The 13,989-nt window shown below is 50.5% G+C and overlaps 2 protein-coding genes across 4 annotated transcripts in view; one reads left to right on the top strand and one right to left on the bottom strand.

Annotated features, from left to right (window-relative positions):
- The first annotated feature begins 432 nt into the window (after window positions 1-432).
- Window positions 433-8,701, top strand: Prkag3 (protein kinase AMP-activated non-catalytic subunit gamma 3). The gene is made up of 13 exons (XM_055616723.1): window positions 433-465; window positions 827-866; window positions 1,332-1,484; window positions 1,785-2,191; window positions 3,549-3,630; window positions 3,726-3,784; window positions 3,860-3,905; window positions 4,076-4,130; window positions 4,860-4,986; window positions 5,130-5,295; window positions 7,834-7,871; window positions 8,019-8,165; window positions 8,496-8,701. The coding sequence occupies exons 1-13, from the start codon at window positions 433-435 to the stop codon at window positions 8,610-8,612; spliced, it is 1,470 nt and encodes a 489-aa protein (XP_055472698.1). The 3' UTR covers window positions 8,613-8,701.
- A 2,282-nt stretch (window positions 8,702-10,983) lies between these two features.
- The window catches only part of LOC129683722 (sterol 26-hydroxylase, mitochondrial), a 27,421-nt gene continuing 24,415 nt past the window's right edge, over window positions 10,984-13,989 (bottom strand). For all 3 annotated transcript variants that reach the window (XM_055616613.1, XM_055616612.1, XM_055616614.1), the window contains 7 exons: window positions 13,402-13,601; window positions 13,125-13,322; window positions 12,832-13,004; window positions 12,026-12,192; window positions 11,779-11,860; window positions 11,486-11,698; window positions 10,984-11,333 (listed from right to left, as the gene is read on the bottom strand). In XM_055616613.1, coding sequence (XP_055472588.1) covers window positions 11,214-11,333; window positions 11,486-11,698; window positions 11,779-11,860; window positions 12,026-12,192; window positions 12,832-13,004; window positions 13,125-13,322; window positions 13,402-13,601 — 1,153 coding nt within the window. In that variant the 3' untranslated portion in view covers window positions 10,984-11,213. The remainder of the gene's footprint in view (window positions 11,334-11,485; window positions 11,699-11,778; window positions 11,861-12,025; window positions 12,193-12,831; window positions 13,005-13,124; window positions 13,323-13,401; window positions 13,602-13,989) is intronic.

Genomic DNA, 13,989 nt, shown 5'->3' on the forward strand with positions numbered 1-13,989 from the left:
GATCTCTCACCTGCCTGACCCACCTTCTCCATCTTTCCTCTGTCGCTTAAGAAGGGAGCAGGTTGGCGGCAGCCAAGACGGAATGCCTAAACATATCCTGGTTTCTCTTCCTCGGGACCACCCACAACCTCCTTCCCTACCTCCAGCCTCGAGCGTATTCTTAACTCATTCCACCCTGGCTAGAGGAGTTTGCGTGGAGGAGAGAGAGAGTGAAGGTGGCCGATTTTCCTCCGCTGAACTCTGGGTTTGAAGATGAGCGTTCTGCCTCCGCAGCGCCCCCTCGCGGCAGCGCGAGAACAGCTGCGGGTTGAGCCCCCCTCCTCAAGACCTGGCAATCCGAGAGAATACGATCCGGGACGGCTGACCGCCAAGGACCGGCCCAGAATAGTGCTACCCCTGTCGCGCACTTGCTAGCGGACTGAGGCTGGCCGCATGGAGCCCGAGCTGGAGCACACTCTGCCTGGGGTACCAGGGTCCCAGGGGGCCGGCGCTGGGACAGAGGAGGACAGCAAGCTCGTGGCCCTGTGTGCGTGCGTGTGTGTGTGTGTGTGTGTGTGTGTGTGTGTGTGTGTGTGTGTGTGTGTGTGTTCCGAGTGCTTGCTGTCCGATACTCTGTGGGTGTGAGCAGGCCAGTGCTGTGTACATATGTATTCTGCGTGTACGTGCCTGTGTGAGGTTTTGTGTGTGCCAGGAGTGTGCAAGTGTGTATGCTGTGCATATCTGTATACACACGGTGTTTGTGTGGGTGTGCTTTTTAAAGGGGACAGCCCAGGGACTTTAAAGGCAGAAAGCATTTTCACAACACTTCAGACCTTCTCTCCTATAGACCCTGACCTGGAGCCACAGTGGGGGTCCAGAGAGTCAAGGTGGGTGACGTTCTGCTCCCTGTGTGTCTACCCTTTTCTCTTTAGCTTGTTTGTCACCCTTTTTGAATCCCAATCCTTAAGCCCTAGCATGGCTTTTCTCAGGAGAAACTCGTTCCCTTCTCTGCCTTCTCTCTCCTCCTTTCTCAGTGTGTGCCCCCGACCTCCCCTTTCTTCTTTGCTGAAGATCTGAACCCCATGGCTGACCTTACCCTACTTTCCAGCTGTGTGATTTGTGGCAAATTGCTTAACCTCTCTGAGTTTCTGGTCCCTCACTGCTAAATAAGAATGTTATTCCTATTTACAATATGTGCCTCAGAAAGTTCCTGTGAATAGAAAATGAAAACTATGTCCGGGGTGGGGTGGGGAGTCGCTCCGAGAGCTTCCAGTACCCTCACTAATGACATAGTGCTTGGTCTTGTTGTATCACTCCCTATTAAACAAACGGGTTCCCTTTCCTCCTTCCAGAGATGGACTTTCTAGAACAGGGAGAAAACTCGTGGCCATCACCAGCTGTGGCCGCCAGCTCAGAAAGAACTCATGCCGTGCAGGATGTCAAGGCTTCCAGATGGACGAGGCAGGAGGCTGCAGAGGAGGCAGAGCCACCAGGTTTGGGAGAAGGTGAGGCCAAGGTCAGTTATGGTGACGGGGGACAGCAGGCATTCTAGAGCGGGGCTGACCTCAGACCTCTCCATCACATGGAATTAGACCCAGTCTCATCTTGTGGCCTCAGTCTCACTACATGACAGGCAGTTTAACCAGGCTGCCGATTCAGGCCCGGCACAGCCACCTTGGAACGATGGAAGAGTTACTGTCTGCTAGGACACTATCCCGTGCCTCAGTGCTGCCAGACACTGAAAGCACAGGGAATGTGCTTTGGAAGACCAAGTTACTGTCCTCCATGCCTTCTTTCCTCAACAGGTGCCCAGTCCAGACCAGCTGCTGAGTCCACCAGGCAGGAAGCCACATTCCCAAAGGCCACACCCTTGGCTCAAGCTGTTTCCTTGGCTGGAGTGGAGACCTCCCCCACAGGGTGGGACCTCCTCTTGCCCAACTGTGCAGCCTCAGCAGTGGGCTCCAGCACAGGTGACCTGGAACTGGCCATCGAGTTCCCAGCCTCAGAGGCCTGGGACTGTGAGCTCGAAGGTCTGGAAGAGGACAGGCCAAGGCCTTGCCCATCCCCACAGGCCCCGCTTCTCAGCCTGAGCTGGGATGATGAGCTGCAGAAGCCTGGAGCCCAGGTCTATATGCACTTCATGCAGGAACACACGTGCTATGATGCCATGGCCACCAGCTCCAAACTGGTCATCTTTGACACCACGCTGGAGGTAAGACCCTGGCTTGGCCCCGCTTGAGCTCAGGGCTCAGCCTCCCTCCTCTATAGCTACCACTCATATTCTCCTGGATGTCTTGCCAAGTCATAGTCCTGAAAGTCCCTTTCTAGGACTCCTTCTGAGCATCATACAGACAGTCAGGAGAGAGCATGCTTCGTGGGGATCCCCTAATTGCCATCACAGCTCTGTCATCTTGCATCTGCCAAACTTGGGGTTGGTCACTTTATCTCTGTCTTCTCTAAAATGAGGATCAAAATCTTGCTCCCCCTATTTCAAAGGAGTCTTAGGACAACTCAGGACACAGTAAGAGGACCCTCTTAACTGTGTAAGACATTGCAGAGTCACTCAGGACTAAGAGGAGGGTGTTCTGGCAACGGAAAAATAGCAAGTGCTCTGGTAACTGATCTTCCATTAGGCTAAACTCCATCTTTAGTACTGTTTCTGCAGGGCAGATGATGATTATGTGCTCATGGCACCTACATGCACAAGGCATGACACCTAAATGCTGAAAGCATGGTGTATGTGCCATCCACAGAACACAATCTGGTTCTAGTGTTTTGCAAAGAAATATATTGTTTTAATAGCTCTGCTTAATATTTTTTAAATAAAGATTTATTTATCTTATGTAGATGAACACTCTGTCTGTATATGCACCTTCATGACAGAAGAGGGCATCAGATACCAGTAGAAGTGGTTGCTGGGAATTGAACTCAGGACCTCTGGAAGAGCAGACAGTGCTCTTAACCACTAAGCAATCTTTCCAGCCCTGCTTTGCTTCATCTTGATGTGTGTTAAAAGATTTGGATGCAGTGGTGCATGCCTGTAATTCCAGTACTGAGTGGGCTAAGGCAGGAGGGCCTCAAGTTCCAGGCAAGCCCGAAAACCAAACAACAAAACAAACAGAAACATTAAAAGAAAGCATGTGAGAGAAGAGGAAAGAGCTAAGGAAAGGGAAGAAGAGATGAGAAGGAAGGAAAGAAAAGATGAAAGCAAAGCACATCCAGCACATATAGGTAGTTTTGCTTAGGATAAGGATCAAAATAAGTTGGTATCAAATTTAGTGAGGAAATCGATGTACTTCTAGTATTTATACAAGCAAAACTCCACCATGTGTATATGAACATGACCTCCATGTGGAAACCCTGCTGTGTCTCAGGATGGTCCCTCAGTGCCTCTGGGCACAAACAGCCTTATCTGTGTGGCAAACGTGGACTCATTATGGGAAAGCGGCAGACTCATGTGGAGAAGACTCGGAGAAGATCCATGAGAGGGCCCTGGTGGGGACAGCAAGGGGAGAGGATGAGTGGCTCTCAGTCTTCACCCCCACCCTTCATTCTTTCCTGCCCCTCAGATCAAGAAGGCCTTCTTTGCCATGGTGGCCAACGGTGTGAGGGCAGCCCCTCTGTGGGACAGCAAGAAGCAGAGCTTTGTGGGTGAGGAGAGGTTGGACCTTATACGGTGCAAGAAGGTTGGCAGGATGGAGTCCTCCATGAGCCTCGCACTTAGGCCTGACCTGTCCACCCTGCAGGCATGCTCACCATTACAGACTTCATCCTCGTCCTGCACCGCTACTACAGGTCACCCCTGGTAAGTTCTGGGGGTCGGGAGGCCTGATGTTCCAGGGGCTGGTGTCCAACCCCAAAGTTCTACCTCTGCCTCTAGGTTCAGATCTATGAGATTGAAGAACACAAGATTGAGACCTGGAGAGGTAAGCTGGAGAAGGCTGCAGGGTTGGGCTCAAGGCCTGGAACAGAAGGTGGGTTTCCTGGAGGGCACAAGACAGTGGGAGAGCCTCAAGTACCTGTGGAAAGAGAAGCAGTCAGGAGACAACACAAGGCCACTGGGGACTCCTGTGGCCTGACTCGGGTTTTTCTGCAGAGATCTACCTACAAGGCTGCTTCAAGCCTCTGGTCTCCATCTCTCCCAATGACAGGTAAACATCCTTTGTGTTCACCTGAGCACCCTGTCCCCCCATCTCAAAGGTTTTTGTTGTCACATTTGTTGCCTGCTTGGTGTGTGTGTGCACACGCACGTGTGTGTATGTGTGTCTGTGTTGTATCATGGTGTACACAGGGATGTTAGAGCACATTTTGCAGGAATTGGTTCTTCCACCATCAGATATGCAGGAATTGAGCTCAGGACGTCAGGGTTGTTTGTTTTTGTTTTTTGTTTTTTGTTTTGGAGGCAGGGTTTCTGTGTAGCACTGGCTGTTCTATTGGCTGTCCTGGACTCACTGTGTAGACTAGACTAACCTTGAACTCACAGATCCTCCTGTCTCTGCCTCGCAAACACTGGGACTAAAGGTGTGCATCACCACCGCCCAGCTTTTTTCTTTTCTTTTAATTTAATTATTTTTTTTTTTCAAGTCAGGGTTTACATGTAACAGCTCTGGCTGTTCTGGGCTTGCTTTGTAGACCAGGCTGGCCTCAAACTCACTGAGATCTGCCTGCCTTTGCCTCCCAAGCGCCTGGGCCACCACACCAGGCAAAAAGGGCTTTTCCATGCTGAGCCATCTTGCCGTCTTGCCTGAGATTCTTGAATCACGTCATTCACTCCTTCTGGGAAGCCGAGGAATGAGGGGACCTTGGTACCCCGTTTAGGGGTCTCACATGGAGGGTCTCTGCTACGTTGCTCCTAGTCTCAGTGCTTCCATTCTCTAAAGTCTGTTTGAAGCTGTCTACACCCTTATCAAGAACCGAATCCACCGCCTGCCGGTCCTGGACCCGGTCTCCGGCACTGTGCTCTACATACTCACGCACAAACGATTACTCAAGTTCCTACACATATTTGTGAGCCGGGGACGGTGGGAGCAAGGGCGGGGGACGGAGGGAGCCACGGAAGACCCTCTTAGCCCACGCAAAGGGAGGGAGGAGCTGGAGGCCCGGGAGCTGCTTGATCTGATGAGCTCCCGTACCGTGTCTCACCCCAACAGGGTGCCCTGTTGCCGCGTCCCTCCTTCCTCTACCGCACTATCCAAGATTTGGGCATCGGCACATTCCGAGATTTGGCTGTCGTTCTGGAAACAGCTCCTGTCCTGACCGCGCTGGACATCTTTGTGGACCGACGTGTGTCTGCACTGCCTGTGGTCAACGAATCTGGTATTATATCCAGGGCGAAAGGCTTAACTAGAGTGAGCGAGGCCTGACTGAGAGAGTGTAGGCAGGGCGTGGGAGCCAAAATCTTCAGGGTCATCAGCGGTAGGGCCCAAGATAAGTGGGATCAGAAGTCGGTGCTCGCTTTGAACTTTGAACTTTGAACTTTAGCCTTTCCAAAGCTCATTTTCACCAACTGTGAAAGGGATTTTTTTTTTTTTTTTTTTTTTTTTTTTCCTGGCCAGGGATGTTTTTTTGAGACAAGGTCTCACCCTGTAGCCCAGAAACTTGCTAAGTAGTTTACATTGGCTTCAAACCCACGGCAGTTTTGCCTGCCTCCTCATGCTGGATTGTGGGAAGCCATCACACCCCATGTGTGGAGCTGATTCTTGTGCCTTTGAAGGAGGGCTGGTAAGACCATCTGCAATAAGATGGCTACGGTGGGATCTTGTGCCCCAGCCAGACCTCATTGTCCTGCTCTAGACCTCATTGTCCTGCTCTTGCTGTCAGATGGACAGCAAGAATACTTCTCGAGTTATGGTTACACGGTATTTCAAAGCTGGGGCTTGGGTAAACAGTTGTATTTAAAGACCAGAGTTCAGGGTCCTCAGCGTGTATAAAAGGGGGTGGCGTGGGAGCTTGCCTGCAATCCCAGGGTTCAGGAGGTGGCAGCAGGAGATCCTGGGACAATAAGCTGGCTGGCTAAACTAGCTGGATCTTGCAGGAGCAGGTTCAGTGAGAGATCTTGCCCGAATAAACAAAATGAAAAGCAACAGAGGAAGACACCAGACATCAACCCAACATGGTCTTCATACATGTGTGAGCCTACCCACTCGTATGAGAACTCACCCACACCCAAATACACACATGCAGAAGCACACACACTCACATGCCCATACACGTGAGAACACCCCCCCCACACACACACACACACAGACACTACACTGAATTTACTGAATTTAAAAAGAGGTAATTCAAAGTTACATTCGCCAGAAAGAAGCTGAATATTACGAAGGACTACCAACTTCTACTTAAATATAAAAATTTTCAAGCAAAATGAAATGATAGAGAGCAGCCTATTGCCATGATCAACTCACCGTTTCTCTGTAGGTAAATTACAGACGTTGGATCATGTCACGCCTATACGCTTCCGTCTGTACCTCTAAAAATACTACCCAACACAACCATGAATAACTCTGCAGGTGAAATGTTCAGCCAGGAAAGGCACTTGCCGGTCGAGCCTGGCGACCGACATTCAATCCCCAGAACACACACCAAGGTGGAAGGAGAGAGAGAACCAACTCCCGAAACGTCCTCCTCTGGCCTCCACTTGTATATGCATGCTGTGGCATGCGTACATACAATAGTAACAAGTAGAATGTAAAGGCTTTGTTTGTTTGTTTGTTTGTTTGTTTATGTGGGTGTTACATGCCACCATGCATACGGGGAGGTCAGGAGACAACTTTCAGGGGTTCGGTCTCTCCTTCCACTGTCTGAGTTCCAGGGATCAAATTCAGGTTGTCAGGACTGGCGACAAGTACTTGTGCCAACTGAGCCGTCTCACTGGCCCTTAAAGTAACTTTTAAAAGAGAGAAGTTATTTTTAAAACTATGAATAATTTGCCGCGACCTAATCTCCAATCCTGATCCTCATTTTCCCATTTCTCACTTGTCCCTGACATCTGCTTAAACCTAAGACTGTGTTCTCCTTCCTCTCGTTTTCATAGCACAAGTCGATTGAAAAGTCTGAATTAGTTTTCCTATATTTCCTATATTCAAGAATATAGAGATGGCTCAGCAGGTAAAGATATTCGCAGCCAAGTCTGGTAACCTGCATTCGATCCCTGGGACCCACATACTATAGAAGAAAAGAACTGACCTGAAGATTGTCCTCTGACCTCAACACATGTGTGCTGTAACACTCAAATGTACACACACACACACACACATACGTGAGTGTTGCATACACACACACACACGCACACTCACACATTAACTAAGTGTAATTTAAAAGGTTAAAAAAAAATCCTGGGCTAGAAAAAATGGTTCAGTGGCTAAGAGTACTGGGTGCTCTTTCCAAAGGACCTGGGTTCAATTCTCAGCACCCACATGGCAGCTCATAATCATCTGTAACTCCAGCCCCAGGGGGTCCAACACCCTCCCCTCATGCAGAAATAATAATAATAAATGTATTTTTTAAATCCTATCTCCAGACTTGTCCATTTGCCTCCTGGAGGTGGCTGTGCCTTGTTCTTCTGTTCCTGTTTCCTGTGAACCAGAAATTAAAACCAAGGGCATAATGCCTGTACACTGTGAGGCTGGAATATTTAACAGGCAGTGCCATGTTCTCACTGCAGCTCGCAGGAGGCTTGAGGTCAGGTGTCTCAGTGATGCTAAGCTTACCCGATGGCCCATGGCTAAGCCAGCAGCCTGGGGGACTGTCAGGGAACTAAAGACTTTCAAAAGACTTCCTCATGTCCCCTGAAGAGCATCCTGGTTCTGAGCTATGTTCTTCCCTGTCTTCCTTCTCCATCCCCACTTGCAGGTCAGGTCGTGGGCCTCTACTCCCGATTTGATGTCATTGTAAGTGTCTTTGGGGACTGGGGATGCTGTAGGGAGGTTGCAGTACAAGGAAGTATCTGTGACTACCCTTTGCAAGTGTGTCGGAGGGCAATCTCCAGGCTGCAGCCTGGGCGATGAAGTAATTCATGACTCTTCTCCCTGCCCCAGCACCTGGCTGCCCAGCAAACATACAACCACCTAGACATGAGTGTGGGAGAAGCTTTGAGGCAGAGAACACTGTGTCTGGAGGGAGTTCTCTCTTGCCAGCCCCACGAGAGCCTGGGTGAAGTCATTGACAGGATTGCTCGGGAACAGGTACCTTGCACCCTGACTGGCATGCCCTCAGCACAGATGGCCTAATTACTCTTTGCATAGCTCTTGCCATGCCTGTATACTGGGCACTTGGCCTACCTTCCCTTTCATGACCAAGCTTTGGCATCTGCATCGGTAGGTGTCTGGTCCTGTTTATTGGGCCCTTGTGCCAAGATCTACAGCCAGCTGAGTGGTCAAAGCCATGGCCAGCTGTTCCCAGGAGATGTCTTTTGCTCCTTGAGCTGTATTAAGCTTTCCCTGCTTCTTGGGCCTGGCCCTATTAGCTGCTGTAGCCAAAGTCTCTGACCCTCCCTGAACACTGTGGCCCCACAGGTGCACAGGCTAGTGCTGGTGGATGAGACCCAGCATCTTCTGGGGGTGGTCTCCCTCTCTGACATACTTCAAGCACTTGTACTCAGCCCAGCTGGCATCGATGCCCTCAGCGCCTGAGAGTACTTGAGTCCTCACCCCCAAGCCAACTTCCTCACCAGAAAACCAATGAAAGAATCTTGGAACTTGAAGGGGAACTTGGCCCTCATCTTCTCCCACCCCCATTTGCTGGTTCTGTCTTGGTACAGGTAAGCCTTGCCGTGAACTATGGGGCTAGTCCTTCGGTCTCCCTGAGCTCCTAGAGCTCTAGATAGGCTACCCCAAGGATGGCAGTGGCCCATGCGTAATTGAGCAGCCCCACGGAAACTGTCAAAAGAAGGCTTTACAGACCAGTTCTTTGCCTCATTTCCAGCTCAGGCCGTGGAGGTCCTGCTGCAAAGGATGGGGGGGGGGGGGGGCTCCTGAGCTCTAAGGCTTATTTGCCTTCTCTCTGTTCAGTTCCCACTTTCTGGGAATTCTTTGAGAATAAAGCAAGCTAACAAACTTTCCTTGACTGCATTGCCATCATCAGCACGAACTAACACAGGAGGGAATGCCTGCCTTCTGCTCATCTCAGTGACTCTGTCGGATTGCAGACAATCCTGGTACCATGCCTGCTTGCGGGGGAGGGGTATTGCCAAAGGAAGGGCAGACGTTACACCCAGTTGGCAGTAGATGGTGAGATTCTGGGACGGCACCTCCTCGATTTGGTCACCGTTTCCTCTTTTTCTCACAGGCTCTCCAACCTTCCCTAATTGTCCTTGTTATACCTATGCTCCCAGAAGCCTTTGGGAATTCCCAGTGCACCAGGATGATGAGATGAAGAACAAGGGAGTCCAGCCTGAATGTCCCTGAACCAGAGACACTGTAATCAGCCTTGCATCATCTGTGTACGCTGTCCCTTCTTACGCCTTTCCCTGCACATGGATCAGGGCCGAGCTCAGGGTGACAAGTGAGCATGCAGCCTATGGATTTAGCCTGGGGCCTGGAATGCTTGGTTTCTGGAGCATGTACACTCATGTCTCCAGCTCCCAGGAGCCCTGGCTGTTCTTTCTCTGTGGGAGCTACCACTGTACCACTGCCATCCACCATCCCACTCTCCTGGTACTGCCGAGAACAACACTGAGAAGCCGTCCACCATCCATCCACCATCCTACTCTCCCAGTACTGCTGAGCTTCCGGAGGACAAAACTGAGCAGCCCTTGAGTCTAGAGCTGTCTGCTAGACTGGGTGCTCCTGACACTGTTGCCTAGGGGGGCTCCTTAGCTCTCACCAGTGAGCAGTGTTCCGTCCCCTCAGCGGCCCCTCCCCCCAAACAGATGATCTTGTGTTCAGATCCTTGAAAATGAGCATTCAAGGAAAAAGAAACAAAAGAGCAAGCCACGACCTTGGATGTTGCAGGCTTACTCAAACGCTAGTTCCTGAAATGAACTTGGACAAACTCTTCCTTCGCGTCTCCTGAATTCAAAGACTTGAAGGAAAACCTGCAACTGACAAAAGCTGCCAGTGGCCTTTCCTTTGTGTATGGAATGTTATTCTGCCAACAGACTTTTAAACTTTGATTTGTAACAGAATGACAAGGAAAGCGTTTATTAATTACTCACATGGTAGGTGAAACCCCAGCCCACAAATGGGAGTTTGCAGGAAACATAACCTGCATCCTGTAACACTGGATGCAATTTTTACCAGGACCTCAATTCACCAGGTGGAAAGAAATTAATCTCGTTCAATTCTGGGTCTCTTCATCTGCTGTTACCCTCCCCTGTGATGTCGTAGGCCCTCAGATCCAGCGGTCCAGTGCAGAAAAAGTGGATTCCTATTTCTACAGCCTTTTAAAATTCCTCTTCATTGACTTCTTTTATTGTGTGTGCAGGCAGGCATGAGCGTGCCACCCTGGAAGGTGTTTGTGTGTGTGCATGCAGGTGGGAGAGTCCCACAAGTGCAGATCTGTGGATAACCTCCGGCATGGGTCTATCTCATTTGAGGCGTGGTTTTTTTTTGTTGTTGTTGTGTTACTCATGTTGAGGAGCCTCTTGGGCTTCTGTGGCTACCTCCCAACTCCTGGGACTGCAGTACCGGGAGTCCAGGCTCCAGTGTCCCTGCCTTGTAGAGCTTTAGATAAGTTCTGGGAACTTGAACTCAGGTCTTCATGGCTGTGTACCATGCATTTTAGCCACTGAGCCACCTTGCTTCTCTTCCCCCTCCTCCTTGTCTCCACCCTCCTTTTTCCCTCCCCCCTCCTCTTCTCCTCCTCTCCACTCTACAGCGGAAGTGGAACTGTCACATGGTACTCTTTTTGGGAGGGGTCCATAATGGGTCTGCCATTGAGGTTAGGGAGGCATGCAGTACTCTTGGGCTCCAAGAAGTGGGTCCAGGGCAAAAAAGGCATTCCTCACATGAGGAGGGTCAGATGTGGGGTGATCAAAATGAAGAACAAAGACCCTCCCCAAACTTGTATTTTAATTTTATTTTAAATTGTACCCAAGGACTGTCATGTGATAGGAGGTGCTCTATTGTCTTAAGTGAGTGCTGCTCCATAGAGGTTCTGCCAGATATTTGGGGTCTATGGGAAGGGCTCAGAGCTTCCCTGTTGAGTCTGTCATCCAGATGTGTGACATGAGAATGGCCAGGGACTGCTGTGCCAGAGCTTCGGGATAAGCCCCACGGAGGCAGGGGCCCGGCTCAGTGCTGTCTCTGCAGAAAGCGCAGGCTCACCTTCTTGCTGGGAACCAGAACAATGCGAGCCACAGACTTCACTTCTCCCATCCCTGGAGCCAGGGCCACCTCGTACTGTTGCATCAGCTGGCAGGGAGAGAGGGCAGGGCCACTGGAATCTTGATCTCCAATTCTTGTTCCCTCTGTAGGCTTCTACCCTAGACCTCCACGCCTCTCCTCTCCCTGCATCCCTCCATCTCGCCTGCCCCCCCCAACCCCCCCCCCACATCCCTGCTCACCCTTGACAGCAGCAGCTGCATCTCCAGCTCTGCAATCCGGCGGCCCAGGCAAGACCGAACCCCATAGCCAAAGGGCACAGAGCCGAATGGGTGTTGGATTCCGGAGGTGTCGGCCGCTCTCTTTTTCAGCCATCGTTGAGGCTGGAAGCTCTCGGGCTCAGGAAAGACACTGGGATCCCGGGACACCACATAGTGACATAACACAAACTGGGTCTACGGAGGGAGACGGCAGTGTGACCATCAGCAAAGGCTGCAGGCGCTCCTGGGTACCTGGGTACTGTCGCCCCACTCACATTCTTGGGGAAGAGGAAGCCATCGAGTTCGGTGTCCTTTTCTGTGATGATCCGGGAGTTTGAGGGGACCACGGGGTAGAGGCTGCAGGGAAAAGAAAGTCTACTTCCTGATTGGGTGAAGAGGAGTTCTACTCATCTTTGACTCTCTTCCCATAGCACTCTTGTCCTTAACCTCTGGCCTCGGGCAGTCCCCACTTTCTGATTATAAGCCCCGTATTGACCCTATACACATGGAATCATGGCCTACCGCAGGGTCTCCTTAATCACGGCTTTGAGCAGGGGCATGTGGGCAAAATCCTTGTGCTGAGGCACCTTCCCAAGGGGCACCACACCAGTTACTTCCTCATGCAAGGCCTTCTGGATCTCTGGGTTCTTTGAAAGGTGATACAGGGCCCAGGTCAGTGTGTTGGATGTCTAGGAGATAGAATGGGAGATGAAGATGAAGTAGGAGGGAGATTTCTAAGGAAGAGGCTAGCTACATGGTAGAAGGGTCTGTGAGTGGGTATGGATACAATGTACAGGAAGGCTGGCTTGCCACCAGGATAACAGAAAAAGAGATGAGGATTCCTGGTGGCTTTATAGTAAACATGAATCGGCAGGTGTAATATAGGCCAGTATGGAAGAAGATTGCATTTTAACCACAGAAGGGACTATAAAAAGGAGCATTGCCTCAGAAATGCTAGAAATGGGTCCCTAGGTTATAGAAAGAGCATATAAACAAGTTTCTAATTCTCTTCCTAAGTTGCAGCAACATGAGAGTTCCATCCTGTGGGATGGAATCTCGTAGTTGTCAGAGAGAGAGAGAGAGAGAGAGAGAGAGAGAGAGTTAGGGGCCCAGAAGCTGATGGAATTCCCCCTACAAAAGGTCCTGTTTGCATCAGCTGGGCAAACAAACAACCACAGTGATAAGGAAGAAGCTAGATTGAGAGACATAAGTCAGGATTGGGGAATAGGGGTGGGAGGTCAGGAGCGGGTAATAGGGTGGGGGTGGTGGGAATGGTACAGGATAAAATCAGATAGTCCCTCGTCTCCCTGTCAGCCTATCTGATGTACCGTGTCCACCCCGGCCAAGAGCAGCTCAGGAAAGGTGCCAAGGGCCTCCTCAGGACTAAGCAATTCATTGGTCAGCAGGAAGTGCAGGTAGCCGGATATCTGGACCCCATCTGGCCCAGCTGTCTGTAGCTGGGCTTCAATCTTCTTGACTTTTTGATCAATCAGCTTCTTCCCTGTGAGGGCCATGGAAAACAGAGGAGGGTGAATTTAAACCACCCTAAAAGCAGGTAGTGCGAGGGAAGACATGGGGAGGGGTCAGCTTCCTTCCCTGGCCCCAGATTGGGACACCTCACCAAAGGAGAAAATGTTATCCCAGCCGTTCAGGTATCGCTTCCAAAAGGGCAGCAGAGGACGAGTCCACTTGGGAAGGAAAGTGACATAGACCGAGTTCTGGAACATGAGTCCAACAGATCTGAGGAAGGTGGCAGTATCCTCAGGGATGGAGGGCTTCAGGCACCCAATCCTTTTCTCAAACAGGATATAGCTGATGGCTATGAGGTACAGAGGCCGTCACAGAGGGCAGAGCCAGAGGACCCATTCATGCTCCCCAGCCTCTCCCAGTAAGGGTACCTTCCAAGGCAAGATAGTAGAAAAGGTGCGCCATGTCTGGCACCTGATCCCCTGATGCACTCTCTGCCCGAATCTGGGCTAGCCGGGTCATAAAGTCATCAATCACCTCATTCAAGGCGTCTGTGTAGAGTGCTGCCTCAGCAGGCTTCAGCAGACGCTGGCTCAGAGCCTGACGTAGCTGGTGCCACTGATGTCCTTGTCTGGGGAGTGCCCACAGGTAAGCATGGAATTTGAATAAATGGTATTTCCCACCACAACCAAGGTCCCCTAGAGAGCAGAGGGAGTCTCAGACTCCCGGAGTTTAGAATTAGGCAATCACCAAATATAATTGATGTGCTCTAAGAAGCACAAAACTTCCAAGCATGGCTCCATACACCTGTGATCACAGCCTTTGGAAGATGAAGGCAGGAAGATCAGGAGTTTGAGAGAACCCAATATGACAAAGTGTTTTTGAGGGCTGCCTAGGCTTCATGAGAGACCTGTCTGTGATGAGTGAATAAAATGAAAAAAAAAAAAAAGAAGAAGAAGAGAAGAGAAGAGAAAGAAAAGAAAAGAAAAGAAAAGAAAAGAAAAGAAAAGAAAAGAAAA

Source organism: Psammomys obesus, unplaced genomic scaffold, assembly GCF_907164565.1.
Source record: "Psammomys obesus unplaced genomic scaffold, mPsaObe1.curated_primary_1811, whole genome shotgun sequence".
Lineage (NCBI taxonomy): Eukaryota > Metazoa > Chordata > Mammalia > Rodentia > Muridae > Psammomys > Psammomys obesus.

Excerpts from the sequence above, each read along its gene's own strand:
- Prkag3 (XM_055616723.1), top strand. The coding sequence starts at position 433 with ATGGAGCCCGAGCTGGAGCACACTCTGCCTGGG. Across the intron at positions 2,192-3,548 it reads TCTTTGACACCACGCTGGAG|ATCAAGAAGGCCTTCTTTGC; the intron begins GTAAGACCCTGG and ends CCTGCCCCTCAG. Across the intron at positions 8,166-8,495 it reads ACAGGATTGCTCGGGAACAG|GTGCACAGGCTAGTGCTGGT; the intron begins GTACCTTGCACC and ends GTGGCCCCACAG.